Raw genomic sequence first — 26,291 nt, 5'->3', positions numbered from 1 at the left:
GGCCCTCCTGTAGCCGCGGCACTTAGCGGCGGGCCGCCCGCGGCGGCGCCGGGCCTCGGCGCTCCTTAAAATGGCTCCTGAGCGCGGGGCGGCGCTCCGGGCTCGCGCCCCAGTGCTGAGGAAGGGGCCGCTGAAAGTTCCGGGCGCCCAAACTGCTGAAACGTGTTCGGTTTTTGCCTTCTGTGGGAGGCGGTGCGGCTGTTGGTCGTGGTTTCTTGGTGTAAAATGACAAAAGGCTCCCGGGTAAGGTGCGGGGTTTTGTGTGTGGAACCCGTGGGAATGCATAAAGCATCCTGACCGAAGTGGGTTTTGATGAAATGAGCTTTAAAGGATGATAGATCCCAAAACACGCTGCCAGGGCCTCGGAGAGGACCGTGCCAGCTACATAAAAAGGTGGGGGGGGTGAGGGAGGGCCTGGGGGGTGGTGAGGAAGGATCGTTCTCCCTGGCCCCCTATCAATGAGGCACCGGGATCTCTATCAGCAGACTGGGCCTTGATTGGATTCCACGTTATGAAGCATCCCAGCCAGCTCATGCTGATAAAATACTGACGTTGACGTAATATTTCTTCCCAATTGTAAAATTTCTTTTTGTCTCTGAAAAATAACCGCTCAGGCCCAGGAGCTGTATCTGGGTCAGAAGGCCAGCATAGCCCATCTGGAGAAAGGAGGTTCACGCTGCTGGAGGTGCGATCCTTGGAGCTTAGGGATCTGCTCTGCCCTGACTTTAGGGCGTTGGATGTGGGGTTTGATTGGAGGATCCCTCTTCCATTCCTTTCCACACGGAGCAGTAAGATTCTGTTAAAGCACAGAGTTGCGTGGTACTGCTTGCATAGCCTTCTTTTAGTCTGTTCTTGTGGGGGGAAAAATACCGTTGGCTATTTTCTTTATCAGTTCAGTTGCATTCATAATTAGGTGCAGTTGACACCACAGCTTGAATGCATTCTTAAAAGAGAGTGATGGGAAGGAACTGGGATCGTGTGTGCACTTAAGATAGGAATCATTTGCTTCCAGTTTCTTTGGATGCTTTTGTTTGCATTTCAGAAATAACTTAAACCATTTAATAATTTTTTTAGAAAGAAGCAGTGACTTTAAGTTTTCAGTTTGAGTGCTTGTGTGCCTTGCATTCCAGATTCCAGCTGTACTTCTTACAATTCCAGGCTACTTAGAGAATGGCTGCTCTGCATGTGAAGTTGAAACATCTTTGTCCTTAACCAATGTCTTAATAACGCCTCACTGTTTTTCCTTCTTAGAAATATCAGCATGGATAAAAATGAGCTAGTGCAAAAGGCCAAACTGGCTGAGCAGGCTGAAAGATATGATGATATGGCGAGTTGCATGAAGTCCGTGACCGAGCAAGGAGCCGAGCTGTCCAATGAAGAGAGGAATCTTCTCTCTGTTGCCTATAAAAATGTTGTAGGAGCCCGTAGGTCATCTTGGAGAGTCGTCTCAAGTATCGAACAAAAGACGGAAGGCGCTGAGAAAAAACAGCAGATGGCTCGAGAATACAGAGAGAAAATTGAGACTGAGCTAAGAGACATCTGCAATGATGTGCTGGTGAGAAATAATGAAACTGTTGATCTGTTTTAACTTAGAGTTGCAGGGTGAATGGTGCTGGGTCCTGTTAGGGCTGCCTCTATCTGGCCTTTGATTAAAGCTGTGGTGTCCTACACCATTTCTGAAGGACAAGATTTGAAAACTGTCTACCTCTTCTTTCCCTCTAATGTATCAGTTTTTTATATACAAATATAGTTACCAATGCTAATGTGTTTGGAGACATGTTGAAACCTTATGTTAACTTCTCGTAACTGTTCCTTTATATACAGTATTTATTTGAGACTGAAGTGGATGAGGGTTTGGTTTGGGGTTTTCTCCTCCGTCCCTCCCCAACACAGTATTTGTGTGCTGGATCACATTGGTGTCTGTGACTTTAAGATGCTGCACTAGTTGTAAGAGGTAGTTCTTACTCTACGGAAACTGTGCCCCTCCCTGGGTAAGATGATGTAATGTTAGTTATGACTCAGCCATGCAGAAAGCTGTCTTCAGGAGGAGGCAGTAGCGATGCTGTGATAGCCTCTTAAACTTTAGGTTTTCAGAAGTAAAACAAAGGGGGGGTTCAAAGTTAAGTGGCTTTTGTGACTTGTAGTTCCGTTCAAGTCCACGTACAGTGTTGCTTGGTAGGTACATTTTTCAGTAGGAAATGGCTTCGTAAAATCTGAACCTCTTCCAGATGCTTATTCCACATTGTCTATTTTTCCAACTGCAAATACCGGTAGCGCTTCAGTGGGCACATGAGGAGAGGATGTCCTGTCCTGCTGCCAGCTGTGAGGTAGCGTTGCTGTCAGCTGGACACGGAGCCAGCTGCTCTGTCATCCTGTGTGTGACAGGGTCACGTACCTGGAAGTGGCAGTGGGGTGTGATAGGAGGGAAATCCTAAGAGCATGCTCTCGAAGACCTGATGCCGAAGTAAAATTACCATCAATGAGTAGCATAAATATCACACGTTGTGTGGGATAACTAAATGCCATGGGTGCTGATTGCCTCTAGAAGACTGCCTCTCCAAGCGCACGTGGAAGTTGGCGTGGATAACTCTGAGCCTTGGCTTCCAGCTTAGGTTGGCTTCCACAGTTCTGGTAACGCTCCCTGTTTTGTAGGTTTCCTTATTTTGTGAGGATAACTCTTTAAGCTTCCTCTGTGAAAATGGAAGTGCTAAACTTGCATATAGGGGAAAAAGCTGGTTTGCTGCCTATTGTGTGAAGTGGTAGGTCGTCGATTTAAGTCTGGAAAATAGAGATCTGACTCTGATGTTCTAATTTCTTAATTCTTTTTAATTGTTGTTAATTTATTTTTATTAACGGAGAAAGTCCTTGAAGGCGGATGCTTCAGAATGATCTGAGTTTCTTTTGTAAACTACATTTGGGTCGAAGGACTAATTTCAATTATGCCGTTGGGCTTAGAAACCCTTTTTAGTAGAACTTAACAAAGTGTTTGCAATTAGATTTTTTTCTGATAATGGAAACCAGATGGAGGCAAAACTAGCTGGCTTTTATTGTGCATGCTAAATAGAAGACTAAAACAAAAAAAAAATCCTATTTTTTCAGTCTGCTGCAGTAGCTAAGTATCTGGGAGAGGGGAATGCAGGAGGGAGATCTTGTTTAAATCTTTTCGGTCTCAAAAAGACTTGAATTTCTGTGTGTGTGTTTAACAACAGAAGTGTAAAGCATTCAAAGAAACAAATATTCCTTGACTTGCTACTACAGCTCATGTCTTACTCATTTTCAGTGTTGCCAGTCCAGTTTCCCTTAAGAGCTTACGGGAAAATTGCTGTCCAGATGAAGCAATGCCTTATGCAGTGATTTACAGTAACTAAACATAAATTGAAAGAGTAGTTTTAAAACTAAGAGGGAGGGGTGAAATATTGTATTGAAGTGATAGAATTTTAAAAATGCTTACAAATTGTGTGCACCAAATTTGATAATTACAATCAAGGATTAAATTATATGTTAAAATGTACTTGTTTCTTGGTTGGATTGTCCTACTTGCGTACGTTCTTAATTGCCTAGAAATGTGACTGGCTGTATTGCTTTACTTGAAACCCACTTTTTTGTGCCCTTCTGGTACAGCAAAGTAGTAAAATACTTTTTTTTTTTTTCCTATGAACAGGAGTCTGCATGTTACCATATCCAAAGGAAGAGCTAGGATTTTTTTTCAGAAGATTGTCTGACTTTTGCATAGTGTAGTCTGGTGCGTAACAGTTCACAGGAGTGAAGAATAATGCGTAGCAAATTATGATTGTTACAAAGTATGCCGTTAACATAACCAGAAGTGTTAAACTTTCAGAGTTTTGGGTCAGGAAGCCTGCCCATTTTGGTACAAATGCAGCTTGGAAACTCTTGTATCCTTTATTAAGACTTTGAATCCATTTGAGCTGTTGTCTTCAATTGCTTATTGGGCTCTTAAGTAATATTTAATGCCCTGGAGTGTTGGATCAGGGCTGAGTGTGGTAGTGGCTGCTGTCAGAACTTCTGTGTTGAGGGGAGAAAAGCAATTAGGAGACTGTTTGTGACTAGTGTAATGCAGCCAGGGCTGGCTCTTCTGCAGCTCTTCACTCTGCCCTCATTTGTTGGAATCAAACCACCAGTGGGTTGGAAGAAACAGCCCTTCTAACCCAGTCAGTGCAGAGTATATACCAGACTGTGTCTGGGTTCTGTTTCCAGCTCTGCCACTAATTTATGGGGTGAATAAATAAGAGTGGTTAATGCTGGACTTCTTTCTTGGTTTGTAACTCCGAGATGGAGTGATTATAAATACTGGCTGTTACATGGGTCAGATCCAGCTGTCGTCTTTATGCTGATCTTGCTGCAAAAAGTCAGCATCTGTGTCCGTGCCGCTTCCTACATGTTCCTTTCCTTGAGCTTGATGTAGAGAACCCTTACAACTCTCTGAGCAGGTGAACTCATCCTCCTGTTTGCTGCGGCCTCAGCATGCTGCTGCAAAGAGACACCAGAACTCTTGATCCAGCATCAGTCCTGTCAGATGCGTGCTGTAATATATTCAGGCGTATTATAACCAGCTCCAATTTTCAGTTGGTTTGGTAGCGCTGATAAACTGCAAATAATTGTGACGCTTTATGTAATAAAGACTGAATTTCCAAATCCTTCAAGAATAGCGAGGGAACAACATGTACAGATGATGCTTGGGTAAGGCAATGAGCTATATATTTACTTGAGTATTACAGAAGATTTCCAGCCTCAGAAATTTCATATTGATACAGGAAATTAAACTCTTAGTTAAGTGATTTTCCTCATGTTAGCTAAGTGTGTGCTTCACATCCTGTTTCACCTTCTGCAGTAGGAAGAGTCTGTCTGAAATACAGGTATAATAACCTCTTATTTGTTATTTCCATATTAAAAAAAGGGATGTTAATCAGCAGGTGTGGATTTTCTTCAGAGTGCTTTTTTGCAGTTAGTGGGAAACAACTGTAGCTGAAGTGATTTGCATTACACTTGCAGTAAGGTGAGTTTTCCAGCTAATGAGGATTCTGAAATACGGAGAAGAACATGCGGAGAGGTCTTTGCGTATAGCTAGCATTTGATATTTCTTATTGCTTGCATGTTAGTTTTCAGGAGGTCTAAAATACTATAGGCTTTCAGGCAGTTTCTGATATGAGTTAAATGTAAACTAAGAATTTAAAACACGTCCAGTATTTTTTGGTTTACTATGAATGCAATTCTAAATGGTTGCCTTCCATTCTGTAGGCTGGCACTTCACAGCAGTAGTCCCTTGAATTGCTTTCAGAATGTCTGGTGTGATTTGTCTTGTTTGTCCCCTGTGCCCAGTCTTCTGAGTGATGGGTCTTCCTCTCCCAAGTTCCCTATGGTCACACCTTAAGTGGATCTTTGCATGCTGTGCACAGCTGCTCTTTTGCGATTCCTTTTCCCTTTGGGTCCTTCCTATTACCATCTGAAGTGCCTTCCTGAAACTGTGGCTCCATAGGTGCTACATGACATCCCCTCCCTCTTTGCTGGAAGAGCTTAAGGATAATGGTGCTTTTCAGGACTCTCTGAATTAGTTGTTTGCTTTGTTGCCTCGTTGTTATTTCATAGAATCATCTGAGTTAGAAGGGATCCTTAAAGGTTGTCTAGTCCAACTCCCCCTGCGGTGAGCAGGGACACCTACAGCTCTATCAGGTGCTCAGAGCCCTGTCCAGCCTGACCTTGAATGTTTCTGGGGGCAGGTGGGTGGTGGAAACCTCTCTGGGCAACCTGTGCCTCCCCCATTATAATTAAAAAAAAAAAACAAAACAAAACACGTTATGTCCAGTCTAAATCTCCGTTCTTTTAGTTTGAAACCATTTTCCCTTGTCCTTCTTCCTAACATCATGCTCTAAAGCATAAAATAGTGCTCCTTGTCTACCTATTTGGATTTCTCTAATGTTTTCTAAGTAGAATATCCATAACAGTGGTTATTCTTGTGAAAAGAGAAAGTGAAGTTAAATCTCTACTAAGTGACTTGAGGTTTGCAATTCTTTCATAAGTACCCTTTTTTTTTTTTCAGGGTAGGCTGGGGTAAGCTTAAGTAACCAGTTTATGGGACTGCAGTTCACTGGGGCCAAGAGCAAAATTCCATTTGGAGTGCATCTAAATGGCTTCTTAAAGAACATACCACGCAATTAATGCTTGTTGCTGTCGTACTGACAAATTCCTCAGGGACTATTTTCTAGATGCCTGCAAACACCTAGTAGGTTACTGTTTTAACATCTATAAAACCTGTTTCTGTACAGAATAGGAAATGTAGTCCTCCCTCCTGCAGGAAGCTCTGTGCTTATTGATGCTTGCAGGCAAACATGTACATGTGTGCCATTCCTAAAGCCCACGGTGTCCTCCTGATGATCCGGGGACGTGGCTAGCCTACAGGGTGGTGGTAACAAGCAGAGGAGTAAACTGATTGTATTACGCAACCTTCAGATGCTTTCATAGCAGAGGTGCTAACAAAAAAAAATGCCATGCTGTGACTGAACTTCTCCATTTAGTTCTGTGACTCTTTCAGACTTACTATTTTCGACTGCACTTTTTTGTCTTTGAGAAACCTGTGCTGTGTAACTGATCTGTATTGGGGGAGTGGAGGGGGAGGAAGTTGGGGGGTTCAACTCTGTTCAAAACAGGTACTCTTTGATCATTTGTCAGTCTTGTCCAGTCAGATTTTGATTATCTTTGAGGATGGAGATCACAGCAGGCTGTCCAGAGAGGTTGTGAAATGTTTGGTTATACTTACAGTTAAAACCATATCCATCTGTAAAATCATAATTCCTCATGTTCCAGCTCACCTGCTGCCTCTTGCACTATAGACCTTCAGGAATAGTCTGGCTCCATCTTCTCTAGGCAGCTGTCCACTCCACTGCAATAAACTCTGTTAGTACTCTCCAGGCTGAGCAAACCCAGCTCTCAGCTTTTCCCCACGTCCCGTGCTCCAGCCCCATAATCATCCTGCTGGTTCCCACTGGGCTTGTCTGGTATGTTTGCTTTGCACTGTGGAGCTCAAACCTGGGCGTAGAACTCCAGATGTCCTCTCCTGTTTTTAAATTTAGTACTGAAAAATGTTAAACTGGTGACACATTAGTGATGTGCGTGAAAATAAGTCTGTATTTCTCTTTCAAAAATGTTTGTCTGAATGATTTCTTTTAAAGATGCTGCAGAGCAGAACGTGGCTAGGATTTTCTCCTTCCCAGGATGATTAAAGCTTTTAATCAACTCTCCAAGTCCAGCTTTTTAAGGTTCTGCTGATATAATTGCTCAAGCACATTGAAGTTAGGAGGCAGAGATGATTTGTATCAACCACATGATTTCACTTTGTTAATCCTTTTAATCACTTTCCTGGTTGTAGTTACACCTCTTCAGGTGTTTCTGGTTTTGTTGTCTTTTATCTTGCAGTGCCTAAACTAGAACAGTTTCTTGTGGTTTTTTTTAAGCACACATAGTGTATTGTATTGTCCCTGCCTATAGCAGGGGATTGGAACTTGGTGATCTTAAAGGTCCCTTCCAACCCGAATCGTTCTGTGATTGAAACTGTTGAAAAGCTGTTGAATCACAGAACTAAAACACCCATGGGTTGGCTCAAATGAAACTGATACTTAGATATCAGTCATGCAAAATTAATCTGTTGGTTTCTGTTCATTCGACATTGTTCACGTAATTATCTGTAAATGCATGGAACTCCAGCTCATGTTTGAGAGAGTTTTTCAATTCCAGCGTATGCAAGTAACTTATTGGTGGATGGGTCGCGAGAGTAAAGGTGAGCCTGTACTTAGTAGTCTTAGCAATAAACATGTGCATAATGTTGGTTTTTCTTAGTGCACCGATTTAACATGAAATTGGGTAAGTTGCTCTGCGCAGATGCTAACAAGGACTTAAATATGGTGTTATTTCTGATACTTGTATTTGCTATGCACGTGTGCATGTGTATGTGTATCTGTGTCCTCCCAGTCTTCTTGGATTGGCTGGATGTAGAGCAGATCTTTATTATAAACAGCAGCCTGTTGTATTCATTTTACATTAATACTTAATAACTAGCTTTGATTTTAAAAAAGAACGGCAAAACCTAAGGACTGTGTGTAGTGGTTGTACTGTTCAGTAGCTTCCAGTTAACAGCTGATTTACTTGAAAGCAATCTTGAGTGTTCATATACTTTAAAGTGATACAATAATAAGCAGTAAAATAAGAATTGATCATGATAATTTTTTAAACTCATTTTTTACTGAATGTCTGCTCTTCTGTAATTGCTTATTTTTCACTGAAATCTGACAGAAGACTTGCAGTGCCCCTTCTAATGAGCAGTAGTAAGTCATGCTGCTGCTGAGGAAACCAGTAAATTTTTTTAAAATCAAATTTAATGCAGATCAAATAGAGTAGCGAAGTTTCTTTCTGGATGTTATTACCCCTTGTAATTATGCAGGTAAAGAAATATTTAACAGCAGGAATCCCAGTTCTTCAGTCTGTAATTGATTAGATTCTCCTAGGGCAGAGCAAGCTTACATCACTACAATGGTATTTGGTAGTAAAGCGTTTTTATTAGCATTTAATGCTCTAAAGAACTCCTGATAGATACATTGCCTTTTGCAATATACTGCAGGTTTCATGTCTCCTCGGAGATCAAGTTACTAAATATAAGTTGTTCCTACTTCTGTTTCTTAGCAAGGATAAAAAGTGTTACATCATGTATCTAGGGGTTTTTAATGGTATCTCTTCAGAGACCAAAACTGCAGAATCTCCAGGCAGCTACGACAGTGTGTTCCGGTTTGCAGTACAGCCACAGTAGCTTATGTAGATGTACCTGTCTAGCAGAAATTCTCATCCAATTTGAGTGGTTCCAATTCTGTATTATCACAAGTTTCTTAGAAGGAATTCTGTGGCTTTTTGATTATTTGTCTATCAAAGAATAACGATCTGTGCTTTTGGCACCTTACAACTTTATTGCAAGTTCACCATGTTCAAGAAATTGCTGTGCTGCCAAAAGCGCAGGGAAATGCTGCACTTGGTTTCGTTTCTCATTGAGTATGAATGCCTATAGCAATGCCTTCATAAAACCTTGAAAAATAACTAGGATTAAAGTAAACTCCTTGTTGGCTGCTGCCTTCTGTATGAATTTTCTCAGCTTGGGTTACTAAATTGGAAAGGTTTTCCCTTACGAATCAGAGTTCAGTTCCTTCACTATCATATTTTCTTCAGTGTGCTTTGGTAAAAACCGGTAACAATTAGTATGGGTGAGTTAGTCTTCTGAATCACCTCTAAGAGTATGTCCTGATATCAAGTACATCTGTTTCCTGTGCCATAACTTCTAACTGGAAGACGGGTAGAAGGAAGGAGCTAGTGACGGGCATGAAGGTTGAGCTGGGGAAGGTAGGTCCGCAAGGAGAGCTCCGTGTTTGGCTGTGGAAGCCTGGTGTGAAAGATTCTGCTCCTTACTGACTCAGTTCCTGTGCTTTCCCTCCACTGCAGATGGGTAACGTGGCCATAAGTGCCTGATCTTCGTGCCAAACACCCCCTAGGTGTTTCAGTGCATACACCTACTTCTTACTGACTTAGTTCTATGCCCCAGTGCACGTGTGAGCACGAGGATGGTTTTTCTGGGTGTCCTACTTATTTCTGCCGTGTCTTCCTCCGCTTGCCCATATGTGACACAGCTTTTGTTCTCTTTTTACAGAAACACATTTAGACTTTTAACAGGATCTTCTGCATGAGCTAAAATGTACTGTGGCTCTTTCTCCTGCGCAGGATTCCTTTTTCTCCATTAGTTCTTGAGTTTTTTTCATTTATTGTGTTGTTATTCAGGCTTTGTTTCTGTGATCCCTTCTAGATCTTCATCAGATAAGCAGCTGCTTTGCCGTAATCAAGTGTACCTTCTTCCTGCTCTTACCAATGCCAGGTGTCCCTGTGTGTGTTGCATATCCCACTGTTGCATGAACTGTGCAGCTTGAATCCCTGCCTACAGGAGGTTTGTGTTTTCCTTTGTCCTATCACCCCAAAATCTGAGTTCTTCCTCTGCTCAGACTCATCATTCTCACCTCATCTTTTCTCTCCTTGCCTGATTCAAGCTGCTGCTGCCTGTGTGGGCAGCCAGTTTGATAGGAAGAGGGGATAATGGGTACTGAGAGCAGGCAGCTGGCTTTCAGCTGTTTGTCAGATCTCCTGTGCAATAACAGCTACTGGTATTTGTCAGCCTTTCTTGTATACCTGTTCTGCTGAGGGAATGAGTGGGTAAAAAAAAATCTTCAGCTGGCTTTAAACAAGAGACTTTGCTTTTGGCTATAGCAGAAGGCTGGCAGCAGAACGGTCCTCTTGTGGTGGCTGTGGGTTGTTCCCCCCCAACCAAGAGAGCTGGAGGCCATCCACAAGGCAGCAGTCCCAGAGCCCTGATCCTGAACTCTGAGTAGAACTGTCATCAAAAGCATCCTAATAGGCTGTTTCAAAAATGCTTGGGAAGGGATTGTTTGAAAGCATTCCTCTTAAAAATAGCTGTCATTTTCCTCTGACCGTTCAGATAGATGTGTTGAAATAAAACTTCTGGCCACAGATAGCTTGGTCAAACTCTTTGTGGTGAGTATGCAAATCTGTGCAGTGTAGCTAATTGCACATAGCATTTCGTAGCCTGTGTAACTTCCCTGGCTGTGGTGGTGACAGAAAACACACAGAAAGCCAAATGTTAGCTTATTATTAGAATGATAGGTATCTTGAACTTGTCCGACACAAGTGATCTACTTCAATTCTGTCATTAAAATAGAAGCATGTAAGGAAGTAAGTGTGGAAAATCTTTGTAAGCTACTATTCTAGTTAGTTGGATCTGCTTTAAGTACACGTGGTTCTTCCTGCAGTGTGTGTACCTGAAATGTTGATCAGAATCAGTATTTTGAAGGTCTGCCTGTATATACCTGATACTTTTTAGCTCTTGAAAATACTTCAGCTCAGCTGTGCAGGTAAGGCATAATGCAGCAAGTCAACATTGTACAAACATTTTGGATAGCTTTGTGTCTCATACTACAAATGAACAGCTGTTCCTTGGGAGCACTGGAACAGCAGATGGGCTTGGTACTCCCTGGGTATCAGCTGGTAAGAGTATCAATATATCTTAAAAAGCTAAATGAATAGGATTCACTGAGCTTCATTTGACTGTAATTGTTTTGCTTGTTCTGCCACAGTGCTTCAGCTGTATGTCACTCTTAATAGCCATCACATGTTTCTTGTTCTTCTTTCCTTCCTCACCTTCTTTTTGTAGAACACAAGGTAAATAACTACCTGGATGGTATGGAAGTGCAGTGAGGGTTTTTGATTCTTGCTTGGAAATGGTAACTTCAGATCATTTGAAGAGTTTATCTAGTGGTCTTCTTGAAGGGGGGAGAGGGTCGCAGAAGAAAGGCACACTTGAGCATGGGAGCTATTAGAAGCTTTTTCTAATTGAAATTGGGAAGTAGATTTAAGAAAAAAAGTAATGCTTCCTCATGCCCAGATAGTTCAGTATCTGTAGCTTCGACATAACGTACTGTGTCCACATTTGTAGAATATAGACCTGGTGATGGTTACTGCACTCTTCAAAACCACACTTAGCTCTGGAAGTCCCTACACACAGATGCATGCCGACAGCAGCATGGTATTTTTCTCATGGAAGCTTCTTTGGGGCATTGTTACAGGTGAGGTAGCAGACAGAGGAGTCCTGTCGGCCAGTACAGGCGTGCTGGTGTTCTCGTAATGTCCTGAAAAAAAATAATAGCGTGCGGCCTGCATCGTGAAAATATTAGGCCACTGTCAGTTAATGTGCAATGTCAAAGAAATGGGTTTTCAGGCTGAGCTCAAAAAAGATATGCAGGTTTTTCATGCCTTCTGGGTGAATTTAAAAAAAAAAAGCTCTTCCCTATGCCTCATACCCAAAGTATTAAAATTCAGCAAATACTCTTGCATAACTTATCTCCCAAAGTAGAAATAATGGCATAACTGTCACATGGCTTTTGATACTGCTTGAAAAGAGAAGTCCTGCCATGTTAGTTCTGAGCAAAACTGATAACCATTCAAAGTGGCTAATACTTCTGAATGTATTCCTTTCAGTTTTTGCAGGCCAAGTATCTTTTTGTCTGTGCTATTTCTAGGATGTTTTTTACCTAACTACCTGTCTCACTAGAAGTTAATTCTTGGTACTTAAAGAGAGCTGCTTGTTGTCCATACTTAAACTGTATATTACCTGCTCATTTACAACTGTATTACTGTAGAATCAGGTGATTTTATTCTTATGACTTGTTTGTCAGGAGGGGAATATCTTAAATAGAAGACTGAGCTGTTGATGAAATCTCCAGGCCCTTCAGTAATTATGTAAAGTTCCCAGGCAATAACACGTACTGAAGTTGAGCTTTTAATAAAGGGAAATATGCACAGAACTATAAGCAATTGAATGAAATTGAGGCATTGTTTTTTAATGCTTGGATAGTGGATTTGGGAATAGTCTTCTGGGCCCAAACAAGTCATTTGCCAGAGATACAGGCAGATACTTTCAAAAGGGAATTTTGAGGCTGTAAGGAAAAAAAAAAATCTATTAAAGTCTCTATGGTTTGGCTTCCTGTCTTCAACAGAAATTCTCAACACAGCTTGACAAACTGAAGCATGTATGTAGGTCACTCTGAAAACAATGCCTCCTATTTATTTCCATAGAAAATACAACAGATACAAAGAGCACAATAGCACTATTTAATTGACCAAATTCTTGGCTACAAACCAATATTTTTTTTAACATAGTCACCACCATTAGCCAGTTCACCTGGATGAACTGATAGAAGTCTCTTTGTGGTGTGACAGCTGTGTATGGCCATCCAGAATATGGCTTGTCTTTCATGTTGCTGTTGCCACTACTGAAATGTACCACCCACTGCCTCCCTGTGCTGACATCTGCTGTTGGGTCCCTGTGAACATTCAGCAAGTGTTGGTGAATGTCAGGGGATGCCATTTTTTCTACATGGGGGAATTCAGTGACATGCCTTCTGCTTCATACACACTTCCGTGTCAGATGCCATTTTGTCAGACTGCTGCTCTCTGCTGCCATCTGTCACACAGCAACAACATGTAACAGAGTATTGCTGGGAAGGTTCAACCTCTACTGCCGTAGCACCAACATCTGCCTCTGATGTCATGGGCCAACATAATAAAGTAGGAAGCAGTAGTTTTGGAGCACACTCATATATTTGCAGTAAAAGCTGGCAAGCTTTTTGTAGAGGGTGTTGGGTTTTTTGTTTCTTTTTTGAAGACTGAATCACTACTGTTGTACTTCTGTAATCCTGAGCCTGACTCTTGAGACAGGCTTGCAAAACTGCAGGAACAAGTCCATAGGGGTTTCCATCAAAATAGGCTCAAAATTCATTGTGCTTATGGTTAATGTCATTGAATATGTACTGCTCTAGCTAAGAACTTAATTAAGGAAGGGAGAAAGTGAACTCTTTCTGATTTAGCGTTTAATATAAGCCAGGATTGAAGTTCACTGGTAGAATAAAAAATTTGTGCTGATGCAGTCTGTTACATCTTTTGAGACAAAGGCTTTCTCTGCTGCGTTCTTGGTGGGCGAATGCACTGCATTTGTGAGATTGCTTATCTGTGGTATGTGTGAGCGTAGCTGACATCGGAGTCTGAAAGTGCTGTCTGTCCCAGTCCAGCATACCAAAACCTGTTATCTGCAGTTGTGATTGCTACTGGTTGGGAAGTGTTGAAGCTTGGGCTTTTCATTGCTAGCGCACTGATAAGAGTTGATATCCAAATTTAATGATGTATGTTTAACAGATAGAAGATTTTCAGTGAATTTTTTTCTTCCTTAGAAAGACTGCTTTTGACTTTGCTATGAAAACTATTTGAAATACTTGTACAAGCTGTTACAGGTTTTCAGCTGCTCTGAGATGCTGCTGCATCTCTGCCTGCTTGACTGCAATGCCACGGTTCGTTTCACAGCAGTGAACTTTTGCTGTCAAGTTAAAAGTTCTGGCAGTTACAGTTGAGGAGTCATGGGTTTGGAAGAGAGGTGGCTTATCCTTGAGAAGTTGTTTCTACTAGGTTGTCATTTTAGCACTGTAGCTGCCCATGGCATTGTAGTCACTGCATACTAATGCATGTATCAAAGATGGACAGGAACTTGGCACAATAGCTGGAATGTCTTGAATGAGCGTGAGAGCCTGGGTACGTACCATGTAGATGTTTTGTAGTCTTGCTGTATGGACTTCTCCAGTGGTCAAGATGCCGCGTGCATTGCGGTGGTGTGGCTTACCTAACAAGCTTCTTAGTTACAGATGAGCATATTGGTGCTGTTGTGGACTGGTTGTTACCACATCAGTGACCCGTATGGGGATCAACTCTGCTGATGAACAGTGTCATATCAACTGGTAAAGGAGAAGGAAGGTAGGTATATACTAGAACTGTTGAATACTGCATTGGAGCACTGTTGAGTCGGTTCTTGCCTCATCTGTAGGAATCTTGTTTTTGGGCAAATACTGAGATGCCCCTCCTTGTTGGGGGAGGGGGGAATGCATCTTACGGAGCTGCCTTGCAGTTAAATTGTCTTTTAAGACAGAATTCCTCAGAAGCTGAAGGGGACCGTCATTAAACAGTGTCAGATTAGTCTTGGTTTTTTTTACTGCCTCTAGTTTTATAGTGTATTCTGTAACTGGACTCTAAAAGGTTACTCCTTTTATTGGTCTTGTGTGTGACTTTCAGTAGCTGCACCACCTCCATGCAGAGGTTTGCTGTCACTGCAGCTCTGGGATAACTGATATACTTTAAATCTTCATGGTGACTTTAAAGGTGTTCTGTGTTTATAACTTCATGCCAGTAAAGGGGAGTACATCCTGAAATGCAAAGACCTGTACAAGTAAGAGAAATAGAATATGTAGTACTAAATATTACTACATAAATAATAATCTCCTTTCAGTGATTTTATGTACCAGCCTTCAAATGTTAATCTCCTTTCAGGTTTTGCTGTTACTGTTAATATAAGTATTCAGCATAAATGAAATTCTCTGGAAGATATGTGACCTACCAGTCCTACCTGGTGTTCGGGTAGGAGAGACTTCCTTCATACAGACAGGAGTGAGCTACCCATGCAGTCCAGGAGTTAGAGACTTTGTGTAGGTTGCTCTGTGTGAATGAACAACTGTTTCAAGGGATTTTCCTAGGTCATTAGTCTTCAACATTGGCTTGGATTTAGAACACTTTTCACTGTGATTGTTACTCACTTTCCAAGCAGCTGTTGCCCTGCTAGCATCTATCTGATAGTTAAGACTTAACTGATAGCCTTTCCTCCTCCATCTCTGCTTGTATGATTGACCCATGGAGTTAACTCACTTGAGTCTCAAGTGAAGTTCAGGTTTGGAAATTTGGTTGCTGCAGTGGGGACTGAGCAGAGCTGTACTCTTCAGTCAGCTTCTTTAACGGATGAAGAGTTTGTTTCTTGAATCACTGCAAATACCCTGATCAGGCCAATTAATGGAGCGTACAGAAGGAGGGCAGCTCCCCACAGTGCTGGGAGGGTGGGTGCAGTCTGCCGCTGCCTTAATTGCAGTCCTGCAGAGACGAGGAGAATAAGCCTTACTCTCAGTAGTTAAGAACCTTCAGTTGTCATTGAAGCCACTTTCCTGGCAAGGCTGGTAAGTATCATAGCTGTGAATGCTGAAGTTCCGTAAGAGTGAGAGCAGAGCTGTAAGTAGTCGCAGGGAGCCACCACGTGTGCCCCATGGACCTGGCAGCCCTCTGCTTGTGCCGGCACTGCTGCGGCAGTGGTAGCACTGAGCCCTCCTGATGTAGCTTGTGCCCTCCAGCAGGGTGCCTCTGGCAGCTTGGCAGCCTGTTTGGCTCTGTAACAGTGCTTCTGCTGCCTTGCTTGTGTTACATTCCATTTGCTGCCAAAGGATTTGCTGTCATTCTGACCGGAAGCAAGGGTGTGGTAATTCTTGATGTATCCCTGCATTGTTATCAAGTGAAGTTACGGCCAACCCTGGCCATGCTGGAAATAGCAATTAGTAAAGGTGACTCTATCCCCCATGATGATGAAACAAACAAAGCTCACTTAATGTGGGTTTTTTAATTTAACTGGAGCATAAGCGTGGCTGAACCTCATTTAACTTCTGTTTCTGCCAGCCTGGCTTCTTCATTACGCTCTGCTGACAGGGAACTACTGTAATAGATGGTTCACTTTAACAGTCTTCACATGAGTTTGAGTCTACTAGGCTAAATATTCACGGTCTGTATAAATAAATGAGCAGTACTTAAACTTGTTCACTCTTGTTCTTTCTGTCTGTGACAGAGTTTTCTGAAGCTTGATGTCAGCTGGCTCACTGACCGAAGCAGTGCCGCGGGTGCTGTCGTGGCACAGTGGTTACAGCCTGCTGTATTCCTCTTGTGCCTGTCCCTGGAGCCCAACATGGGGGGACATGCAGTTAACACACAGGTTGCTAAATAGAATGAAGTACTGTAAGGCAGCCATAATTCTGTGGGCTTGAACTGCATTATATCCACCATTTCTGTGGTGTCATTGGAGAGATGAGCTGAAAACAGCAAAGGAAAACTGAAATGTCATTATCTAACTGAATGTGGGGAGGAGAGGGGGAAGCCATCCAAAAATTCTTAGAGGAAAATAAAAACTTAAATTGCTACATTGCCTTAGCAAAGTTTATGTAACACCTTCTGATTTTGAGTATTCAAAAGCACTTCTGCACTTATTCTGGTTTTTAAATAACTGGCTTTTCTTTCAAAGTCTGACTTCAAGTACTCACTATCAAGAAGTTTGACAGGCTTGTGCCTTAATTTGACTAAATGTGTTGGAGCTAGTGGTTTTTTCTTCTTTTCATCATAATAGAACTCCTGCTAAATTACATGACTGTCTCATCTGGTAACTTGCTATGTTAATTTAATAAGCAGTTAGAACAGTCTAGAAAAAAAACTGGTCTTAACTGGCAGCCTGCAGGAGGGATTTGGTGGGGTGACTCCAGAGAGCTGCCCTTGCTTTGGAATGGATGGGCGGCACCTGTTAGGGCAGCACGTAGTCACATAGCTGAACATTTGCAGTGTTGCACAGCTGTTGATTCAACTGTCTAGAAAGGCAGGAATCCAGATTGACTGTGCAGTTTTTTTTGGTGATTCTAGTGTAGAATTCCACTTAATACTAATGTAAAAAAAAAAAAACAACCTCATTAGCCTGGCCTAGTTACCATTGCCTGTGTATGTAAGATATTTGGGTCTCTGATTTGGCAGCTGATATCTTGAATCCTTTTATCATCTGTGGTTGTAGACTCCGTTCCATTGTGTACATTCTGCCCAGACTCTTTGGATTACCTTATTTTTGTCAGGACCTACAGAAACCCTTCCTTTGGCTCTTCAGCACTCATCTGCTAAATGAACAGATTTCTGTCCCGTTCTCCCTATAGAGTCACAGCATGGCACATTCCTTTCAGTACCCAGAATTGTGATCCAGAACACGTTTTTCCTTAGCTGAATATGCTGTGTAGGATGTGACAAAAATAGGCAAAAAGTAAAGCTGCCTTGACTTTGAAATAGATGGTAGCGTAATCAAACTGTTGGTTCAAAAGCTATGAAAGTACTCATGTTCAAAACGCTGTTCTTTGCTTCTGTTTTAGTCTCTGTTGGAAAAGTTCTTGATCCCTAATGCTTCGCAAGCAGAAAGCAAAGTTTTCTATTTGAAAATGAAAGGTGACTATTACCGTTACTTGGCCGAGGTTGCTGCTGGAGATGACAAGAAAGGTATTGTATGTCATTTATTTTTTGTCAAAGTGTTGCTTTTAGTGGACAGCAGCAGTACTGTAACTTCTGGAATGCTTCTTTTTCAGATGTAAATTTCTTTAGTAATAACCTTCTTGTTTTCTAAAAAGAAATCATAGGCTGCTGGTTTTCAGATGGGCTATGAAGGTTTGTGTACCTCTGCAATTTGAAGCAGGAAACAGAAAACAGATGTGCAGTCACGATCTTGAAATCGTGTCCAGTTTATGCATACAAGAATGTGCCTTATCACTGAAGTACCAGTTCATGCATTTTTTTTCCTGGATATCTTGAGTATTGTTTTTACCTCTTTGCAGGGAGTCACTGTAGCTTTCTGAAGTGTTTTTCATGCTAGTTCTCCTGCGTTGCTGCAGCCTGCAAGAAAGTCTGCATAGGTTCAGTGAGCAGAAAGACTAGAATACACCTCGGGAAGAAAAGGATTTAATAAAACGGATGTTACTGTTAAGTAAATTTCTTCCATAACCATGGCAGTTTGATTTCTAAATGGTTTTTATTTCCTGAATTTCTTAAGTAGCTTGCCCTAATAGGAGGTAAGTTGCCCTTACTCATGTTTAGTAAGTAAAGTTAAAATACTGTACTTAACCACGGCAGTTAAGCCACTTAGTGTATTGAAGGAAGCACCCAGATAACACGTTGTCTCTGTGCAGTCACCTTCAATTCAGGAGAATATGTTACATTTAGATTGCACTGTTCACAACAAGCTCCAAGCCATTTCCTGGAGCCGGTTTGGGTTAGCCCGGTCTCCCCAGTATGCTGGATAATAAAATTATGAAGACTAGTAAGATAAGACTTAATAAACTAAGGCTTGATTTGACTTCTGGTGTTTACTGCACGCAGGCTGGCCTAGTCTTGGTGACTGCAGAATCACATGTGTAACAAATACTTTGGTTACTGTGTACCACAGCAGACCTATTTCTGTTAGGTAATCTCTCCTTTACAAACTAGAAGGTATATTCTTGTGAGGATAGTTGCTGACAATAAAGTTAGACTGTGAAAATCTTTGTTTAAAGTGATTTTAAACTTCATTTTTATTCAGCTCAGTATCCTAGCTCAGCAGTTAGCAGTGGGTTCTGACTTGCCGCATGAAGGAAAAAATATTAAAGTCCATCTGGCTAGTAGTTGCTGTGGCTCCTCAAGTCTTTCATCTTGGAGTTTTTTTCCTGTATGCTATCTGATGGCTAACCTTGAAAAGGAGCAACTGATGATGACTGTGTAGCAAAGAATGGCCATTTAGTTAAGCAGCGTTTTTTACAGCGTCAATATAAAGCTCTCGGTTACAGGAACTGGATTTTTGCCTTCATAAATCAGCTTATTGTACTGACTGGGGCTTTCTTACGGCCATCTGGTGGGCAGGAAATGTCAAGCAGGTGGCCTCACCCTGCTGCTTTAGCCTTCAACTTTGGAGCTGTACAGTGCTGAGGTGGACAAGGTTGAAAATCCTGCAGATTTCTTATGCTGGATGACCTGCTTTAAACAGAATATACCTAATTTTGTTCTAAATGCCGTGAATCAGTGCTCAGAAGGTAACTCTTACCTTGTCAAGTAAAGAAAAAAAAAGTGTTCTGGAAATATTTTCTGAAACAATAATATCTAAAGTAAAATGCTGAAGTGAATTAATTGAAGCTGCTTATTTTTCATGCTGCTTGTTTTGGCTTTCATAAGCAGCACCATTTTCTAAGACTTTCCCATTATGGAAATAGTAAAACACCTCCCACCGTTTCTAAATTTAACTTCCTGTAAAACCAGTTCTTCTCAACTGAAGCGTGCTGAGCGCTGGTACTGAGTGCTGGCCGGTCTTTTCAAGACAGTACAGCAGTTGTCTGACTTCTCTGAAGCGCTCACGCGTTAGCAGTGAATTAAGGGGCCCAGAGCCCTGTATGAATGTCCTCCCTCTTCCACGTTGAAGAGAATGATTTGATGCTTTAACGTCTATAAATCTTCAAAGCTGAAGCAATAGATACTGCGTAGGCATCCTGAATATTGGTATCAGAACTCAAAATCTGAAAACAAAGACTGGTATTTTTGAGTACTTAACCTAAAGATTTTTTTTCTTTGTTACTGAATATATGTGGCTGGCACTTAGAAATCACTCTGGATGTGCTTCTAGTTTGATCTAGAAACATCAGGATGTGAATCCTTTTGTGTTTGAATCAAATTACTTCCTGCCCACCTTTTCCTCACATGGTATAACAGTCTTTGAGGGTGTGGAATAATGGTCCCTTTGTTCTGAGCGTCTACCTCCTGCAGTCATCAAGGGCATAGTCCAGTTTCTGAGCTGTGCTGGGCCATATTTACTTCAGGTTTAAGTGTGCCACACACTGCCTTTGCCAAGCAATTTGCATGAGGATTCACGGATGACTGTTAAAGACAGGATTCAGCAGGATAGGCGAAGGTCATCAGGACTTTCAGATGTGCATCTGTAATGCTTTGCAGTGCTTGAAGGCATGGAAATTGCATTACATCAAACCTGTGTGTAGTTAAATCTTCAACATTGTGCCTCTTTCATGTAGGCTGTGAGTTTTATGTTTGTGGAACACTGTAAAAGTGTTGTAAGCATCTGACCTGTTGTTAATAGCAGAGATACTTAAACCTGTGAAGTAGTCAGTGATAACTTAGTAAATTTTTAGATGGTTAGAAAAAGTGAAATGTTTTAATGTAACTTAAGTGCTCGTTAGCAAGTGTTCACTCTTAGCATGCTTTATTCACCCAACCATGAATGCAGTCCTGATTGTATGTCAGAATACAATATTTGAGTTACTTACTTGCTGTGGGTTTTGTTTGTTTTATCCTAAAGGGATTGTGGAGCAATCACAACAGGCGTATCAAGAAGCTTTTGAAATCAGTAAAAAGGAGATGCAGCCAACACATCCTATCAGATTAGGTCTGGCTCTAAACTTCTCCGTGTTTTATTATGAGATTCTCAATTCCCCAGAGAAAGCCTGTTCCCTTGCAAAAACGGTAGGTCTGTGGGGGGGAATTCCACTGATTTTATTTGCATAACCTTTTGTTGCATGGCTAATGAGCTTTGGGTGTCTCTTTCATCTCTAGGCTTTTGATGAAGCAATTGCTGAACTTGATACATTAAGTGAAGAGTCATACAAAGACAGCACGCTAATAATGCAGTTACTGAGAGACAACTTGACAGTGAGTATTGTTAAATTTTACAGACTGTTCATAGTAGGAATTGGTCTGGACAGCACTCAGTTGTTCTGTTCATCCCTAGCTGTGAAATTGTCTGTCACTTACAGACAAGTTCACATCATATTTCTGAGTGTATATCTCTTTCTCCTGCCCAATCTCCTGTATCTTTAGGCTAATTAACATATTTTTCTAACAGAAAACAATTTGACCAAATTTTTCTGTCATTTTATTCGAGTAATTTAGCATGTTTAAATGATGTGGTTTGCCAACAAAAGTGTTAACTTACTGTAACAGCATTAGCGAACACAGTTGCATTTGTCACCTTGAAACTTCTGTCACATTTGGTATAGCTTGTTCTGTGTGCTTGCATGTAGAAGGGACAGACCCTATATGGAGACTTCATAACAAGCCCATTTAGGGGCCTATTACTGAGGATTTCTGGCTTGTTTTTAACTTTAGTAAAGCTGAAATTGGAACTGTTGCAAGTTAAGCTATTTCCAGGGCAATCATAGGACAGTCTTATTCCTTCTTACTTGGACTCAGCTATCTGAGGCGTCAGACGAGGACTATCACTCTGCCAGAGTCAAAATCTTCATCTTGTGGTGGTGGTTTTTTAACCTACCTTGAACTGTAAAAAAGGCAAAGATAAGCATCTAAACGAAACAGACACAGTTCGCTTTGCAGTCATCTTGTGGAGGAAAGGGAGAACTGCAAGCAAGAGTAGAAAAATCAGAAGCTCTTCTTTTGTTGCCAAGTGTAACTCCTCGTTTGTGTTGATGTATCTGGTGTTGGAGACCTTTGCAAATATCTGGACATATCTTACCACAACCAAAGTGAAGTTGTTCAGTTACATGAAACTGGAGCTGCCACATTTCCTGTATTTTTTCGTAAGGCTTTATTTGCCTGTTTATGGAACCTTTTCCACTAAAATGGTGACATAATGTATTTCTGGAGAACTACTTGCAGTAGTTCCAGCTGTTGCTTACAAAACACGTGGCAGAGATTTCTCAATGTCTGTAAGGGAGACAGATACAGTGTTGGCTTTGCTTTGTGTGTGCTGTCCCTTGGGCGAGATTGCTCAAGAGCTGTCCCTTGAATGAGAGATCAATTGAAGAAGGGAGTAGAAGCTGGCTTTAATTGCCAGCTTCCTAGTGAAAATAATGTAAAGCTTGTCATAGCAGTTTGAGAGCACTTTGCCTCATACGGGAGCAAAAGTTGGACTGAGCTACCACAGGGTTTGTATTACCTTAGTAGGGCCTTATAGTTGATGTCAGGTTTCTATTATAAGGAGGAATTTTCTAGATAGCTGCGAGATTCCATATTCCTGTGCAGATGGATACATCTTGTCTTAGAGGCTTAGTGTGATCTGCATGAGTATTGCTCTTACGTTAATTCCATGTTTTTCTGTAACTTCTGACAGACTGCAGTGAATGTCATAAATGTAGAAAGGTCTGGGTCTGGTCTGCCAGTTATACAGGTCTCAGTCTTTTTAGATGGAGGCTTTTGACAGTGATTTGGCGTGCTGATCACTTAGGTACAGTAGCAGTTTCCTCAGTTGGTTATTCTTTTCTAGATTGATTGAGTTTCATCTGTCTGAAGAAATCTATTGGGGACTGAAGGCAGAGAAGTGTTCAGAGAATTTTTTAATATATCGGATCAAAATATGTTTTACTGGGGTTGCTAGATATTTCATAACACGAAGATGAACTGGTCTTGTTTGTTTTTGGGGAGTGGGGAATGCCTTTGCCCATTCCTGTTCCCCTGGAGGCTTTTCTTCCCAGCTAGTTACTGTGCTCTCTCCCTATTGGTAATCCTTTTACCAGGCTCTTTTTAGTTAGTGAGTAAAGGTATGTACATTGCTCTAGATACACTAAAGGTAAAGTTTTAGAATTAAAGCATCTGATAAATTTCTGACTTAAACTCTTCTTTCTCTTTCTGCGTTTCTTAGAAATGCGTGAACTAGTGCTGAAATTGAGAGTAATGGATTTGAATGTAGTGTAGGGGTTAGAAACAGACAAATATGTTGCTGTCTCCAGTAAGCAACTTGTTGCTTAACATCTTCACCAAGGACTGTTTAGTGCAGATACTGTGTTATTTGGAGTAAAAACAAGGCTACTGGGCTTGCACAAGATTCTGTCCTGTAATTTTGGAAAGGGTAAAGTGTTTCTGGTGCTAGTATTTTTTTTTTAGCATCATATGGGACCTGCAATAAGGTAGGTCCCAAACCGTGCTAGAACGTGAGTAGACAAAGAATGAAGTTATTCTCAGGTTTTACCACTTAATACCATAAAGCATGAAGGACTCAGTTAAGGCTGCTAAAGCTCTGTAGAGAGATTACAAACAGCATTAGGCTGGTAATAGTTTGTTCACATAGTAATTCCTTTGCTCCAGATGTTGCCTTGGAACTGATGCTTAGTTTCCTAAGTGATGCTTAACTTTAATATATGGCTCCTTAACGTGTTTTTATGGAGCTGGAAATAGGATTTGGTGCATACAACGTATTTAGCCTGATCTTTCTTCCCTCTTTCCCCTGCCTTCCAGGTTTGGAAGCAGTATGGGCTTCTCTTTAAGCAACTACTTATATCTGTAGTCAAGGGATAGTGATTTTAGTAAAATGCTTTGTGTTGTTTTTAACTAAAAAAACAAAGCACATAAACATTTAGATGCCTATTCTGAGGAAAAGGTAGCATTCACTCGTCTGTTGGGGGTGGAGAGAGACCTTTACTGAAACCTTTCCTGCATAAAGCTCACTTGAAGTCACAAGGAAACAAATATTGTTAGTTCCTTATTCACACGTGTCTGTTCTATATCTGACTCTTGCCTGCCCGTGGTTATAACGTACTGAGCCTTGTGAATATGAAACCTTGGTTTTTGACTGGTCATGATCTTCCTCATTAAAAGCAGTGTAGGGTTGGGTCATCTAGGACTAGATCTGCATTTTCGTGTGGAAGTAATAGCTATTTACCTTTTCTGCTTTCCTACAAAGAGCAATATTATGAATGTGCTTTTTTCCCATGGTGCTTAGTACAACCTCTTAAAGTATTATTAAAAAGAAAGCCGGCTTATCAAATAATTGATGGCTTGCTGTAAATATTAAAATCTTACATATTCCATTCTGTTTTCTTTCCCAAACAGTTGTGGACATCGGATACCCAAGGAGATGAAGCTGAAGCAGGAGAAGGAGGGGAGAATTAACCAGCCTTCCAACTTCCGTCTGCCTCATTCTGAAATTTACACAGTAAACCATTTGTCATCCATGCTGTCCCACAAATAGTTTTTGTTTACGATTTGACAGGTTTATGTTACTTCTATTTGGATTTCTATATTTCCCATGTGGTTTTGTTTAATATTAGGGGAATAGAGCCAGTTAACATTGGGGGAATTTATCTGTCTTCATCTGAGGTGGCCAATATAGGGTTGTGAAATTTTTATACGAGTTCTACATGTTTGGCATAGTACTTTTGGTACATTGTGGCTTCCACAAGGCCAGTGTTAAAACAGCTTTCTGTGTCAGGCGAGGAAGACTGCTTGCATATTGGTCTGTCGTGGTGGAAAAAGGGATAATCGGTTGCAGCCACAGGTGTAGTTAGCGTAAATAATCAAGCTGGAGCACACATGGCTGTGAATAAACTGATGTCCCATAGATATTGCATGTCACGTCAACATGTGAAATCTGTGGAATATACCAATCAAGTGTACATCTCTGATTGCAGCTGAAGTGTTCCTTAAGACAGTTTGATAACCCAGTCAACTTTCTCTAGAGAAGGACAGAGAAACGGTTCACATTCCATTATTTGTAAAGTTACCTGCTGTTGCTTTCATTATTTTTGCTACACATTTTATTTGTATTTAAATGGTTTAAGCAACCTAAGAACAAATGTACAAGTAAAGATGCAGTAAAAATGAATTGCTTGATATCCATAATGACACTGTATATCGAGCACAGCAGTAAAACAAAAACCCATGTATTTAACTTTTTTAGGTTTTTTGCTTTTGTGATTTTTTTTTGATACTTGCCTAACATGCATGTGCTGTAAAAATAGTTAACAGGGAAATAACTTGATGATGGCTAGCTTTGTTTAATGTCTTATGAAATTTTCATGAACAATCCAAGCATAACTGTTCAGAACATGTGTATTAAGTTGATGTAAGTGGAATAAAAGTTTTATGAATGGACTTTTCAACTACCTTTGTAGATTTCATGTGATCTCTTTCTCCTCTTCTTAAAGTAGTAGCAGTATTATTATGCATGAATTAAATATGGAAGTATTTCTATTAAGGAGAATCTTAACGCACACTTGAGCGTATAGTGAATTTTGTGGAAATCAACACTGAATATTTCATATCAGATTTTTGAGTGCTCCAGCTTACAGCTTTATTGTGGCTGTTGCTTTCTGGCTGGCTGGTGCTCTGGAGGGGTCTTAAACATACAGTCTCCAGACTAAGGGCAAAATGCTTATGGAGTTCTTGAAGAGCAGACCTTTGGATCTATTCTAGACAGTGGAAAGCCCCCAGCTTCCCTTTCTGAGCTCTTGAAGGACAACTGAGCAGGAGCCTCCATAGCATTCAGGAGGTTCAGACTTCATAGCTCAGCCAGCAGGAAGGTTCCATGGAGTAATAATAGTGTTCTTCCTTTCCGTGTCCCCGCTGATGTCTGCACCGACGGTATTCACAGAATAGATGGTGTTTAAGGATATTTAGTTTAAAGCTGAAATAATAACAGGGAAGCAGATGATTTTCAAATCCTATCACATCTGTCAGAGCTGAGACTGTTAGAAAGTGGATAAACTTTATTAAAATCTTCCTGTTGTGAAGTATTTATGTAGTCACCGTAAAGGGAGCTTGAGTGGGTTTTTGTTGTTTTTGTTTTCTTGACTGGGCTGCTCATGTAAGCACAGGTTTAAGTATTTTTGTCATGTTAGGTACCTTATATTTGGGTGGAAAGCTACGTCAGTGTCACCAGGTTCATCTTGCTCCTGGGAGAAATAAGATGAACCAAGCTGCTGAAAGGGAACAGCATTGCCTTAACCTTTTGCGCATAAGGGTGGACGTGAGATACAGGTCAGACTTCCTAGAAATTCAGTACAGGCTTTTTCCTGCTTTTGTTTTTTATAATAAAAGGTTAAAGCACTTCTGATAAAACACTGTTAATCATTGCATTCGGAGTGTGGTGCTCTGTTCATGGAAATAGCTGGGCCTCTTATCCCAGAATATAAGTATTGAGATTAGTAGAAGATGGGGGTAGGATAAGTTAAGCTTTAAAATAAAGGTAATTAGGGACAATAGTAACCATTCCCAGAATGGGAAGTTAATGAATGAACTATTATAGGTAACAAATGTTAGAATCT

General features: G+C 41.0%; 1 protein-coding gene across 1 annotated transcript; it reads left to right on the top strand.

Annotated features, from left to right (window-relative positions):
* Window positions 1,252–25,130, top strand: YWHAZ (tyrosine 3-monooxygenase/tryptophan 5-monooxygenase activation protein zeta; the record flags this gene model as incomplete). Its single annotated transcript, XM_021386285.1, is given in 5 exon segments — window positions 1,252–1,555; window positions 17,643–17,766; window positions 20,597–20,760; window positions 20,851–20,946; window positions 24,079–25,130. Coding segments are annotated over 5 exon segments (738 nt in total). The 3' UTR covers window positions 24,139–25,130.

Source organism: Numida meleagris, chromosome 2, assembly GCF_002078875.1.
Source record: "Numida meleagris isolate 19003 breed g44 Domestic line chromosome 2, NumMel1.0, whole genome shotgun sequence".
Lineage (NCBI taxonomy): Eukaryota > Metazoa > Chordata > Aves > Galliformes > Numididae > Numida > Numida meleagris.
This window is presented reverse-complemented; position numbering and strand designations above follow the sequence as displayed.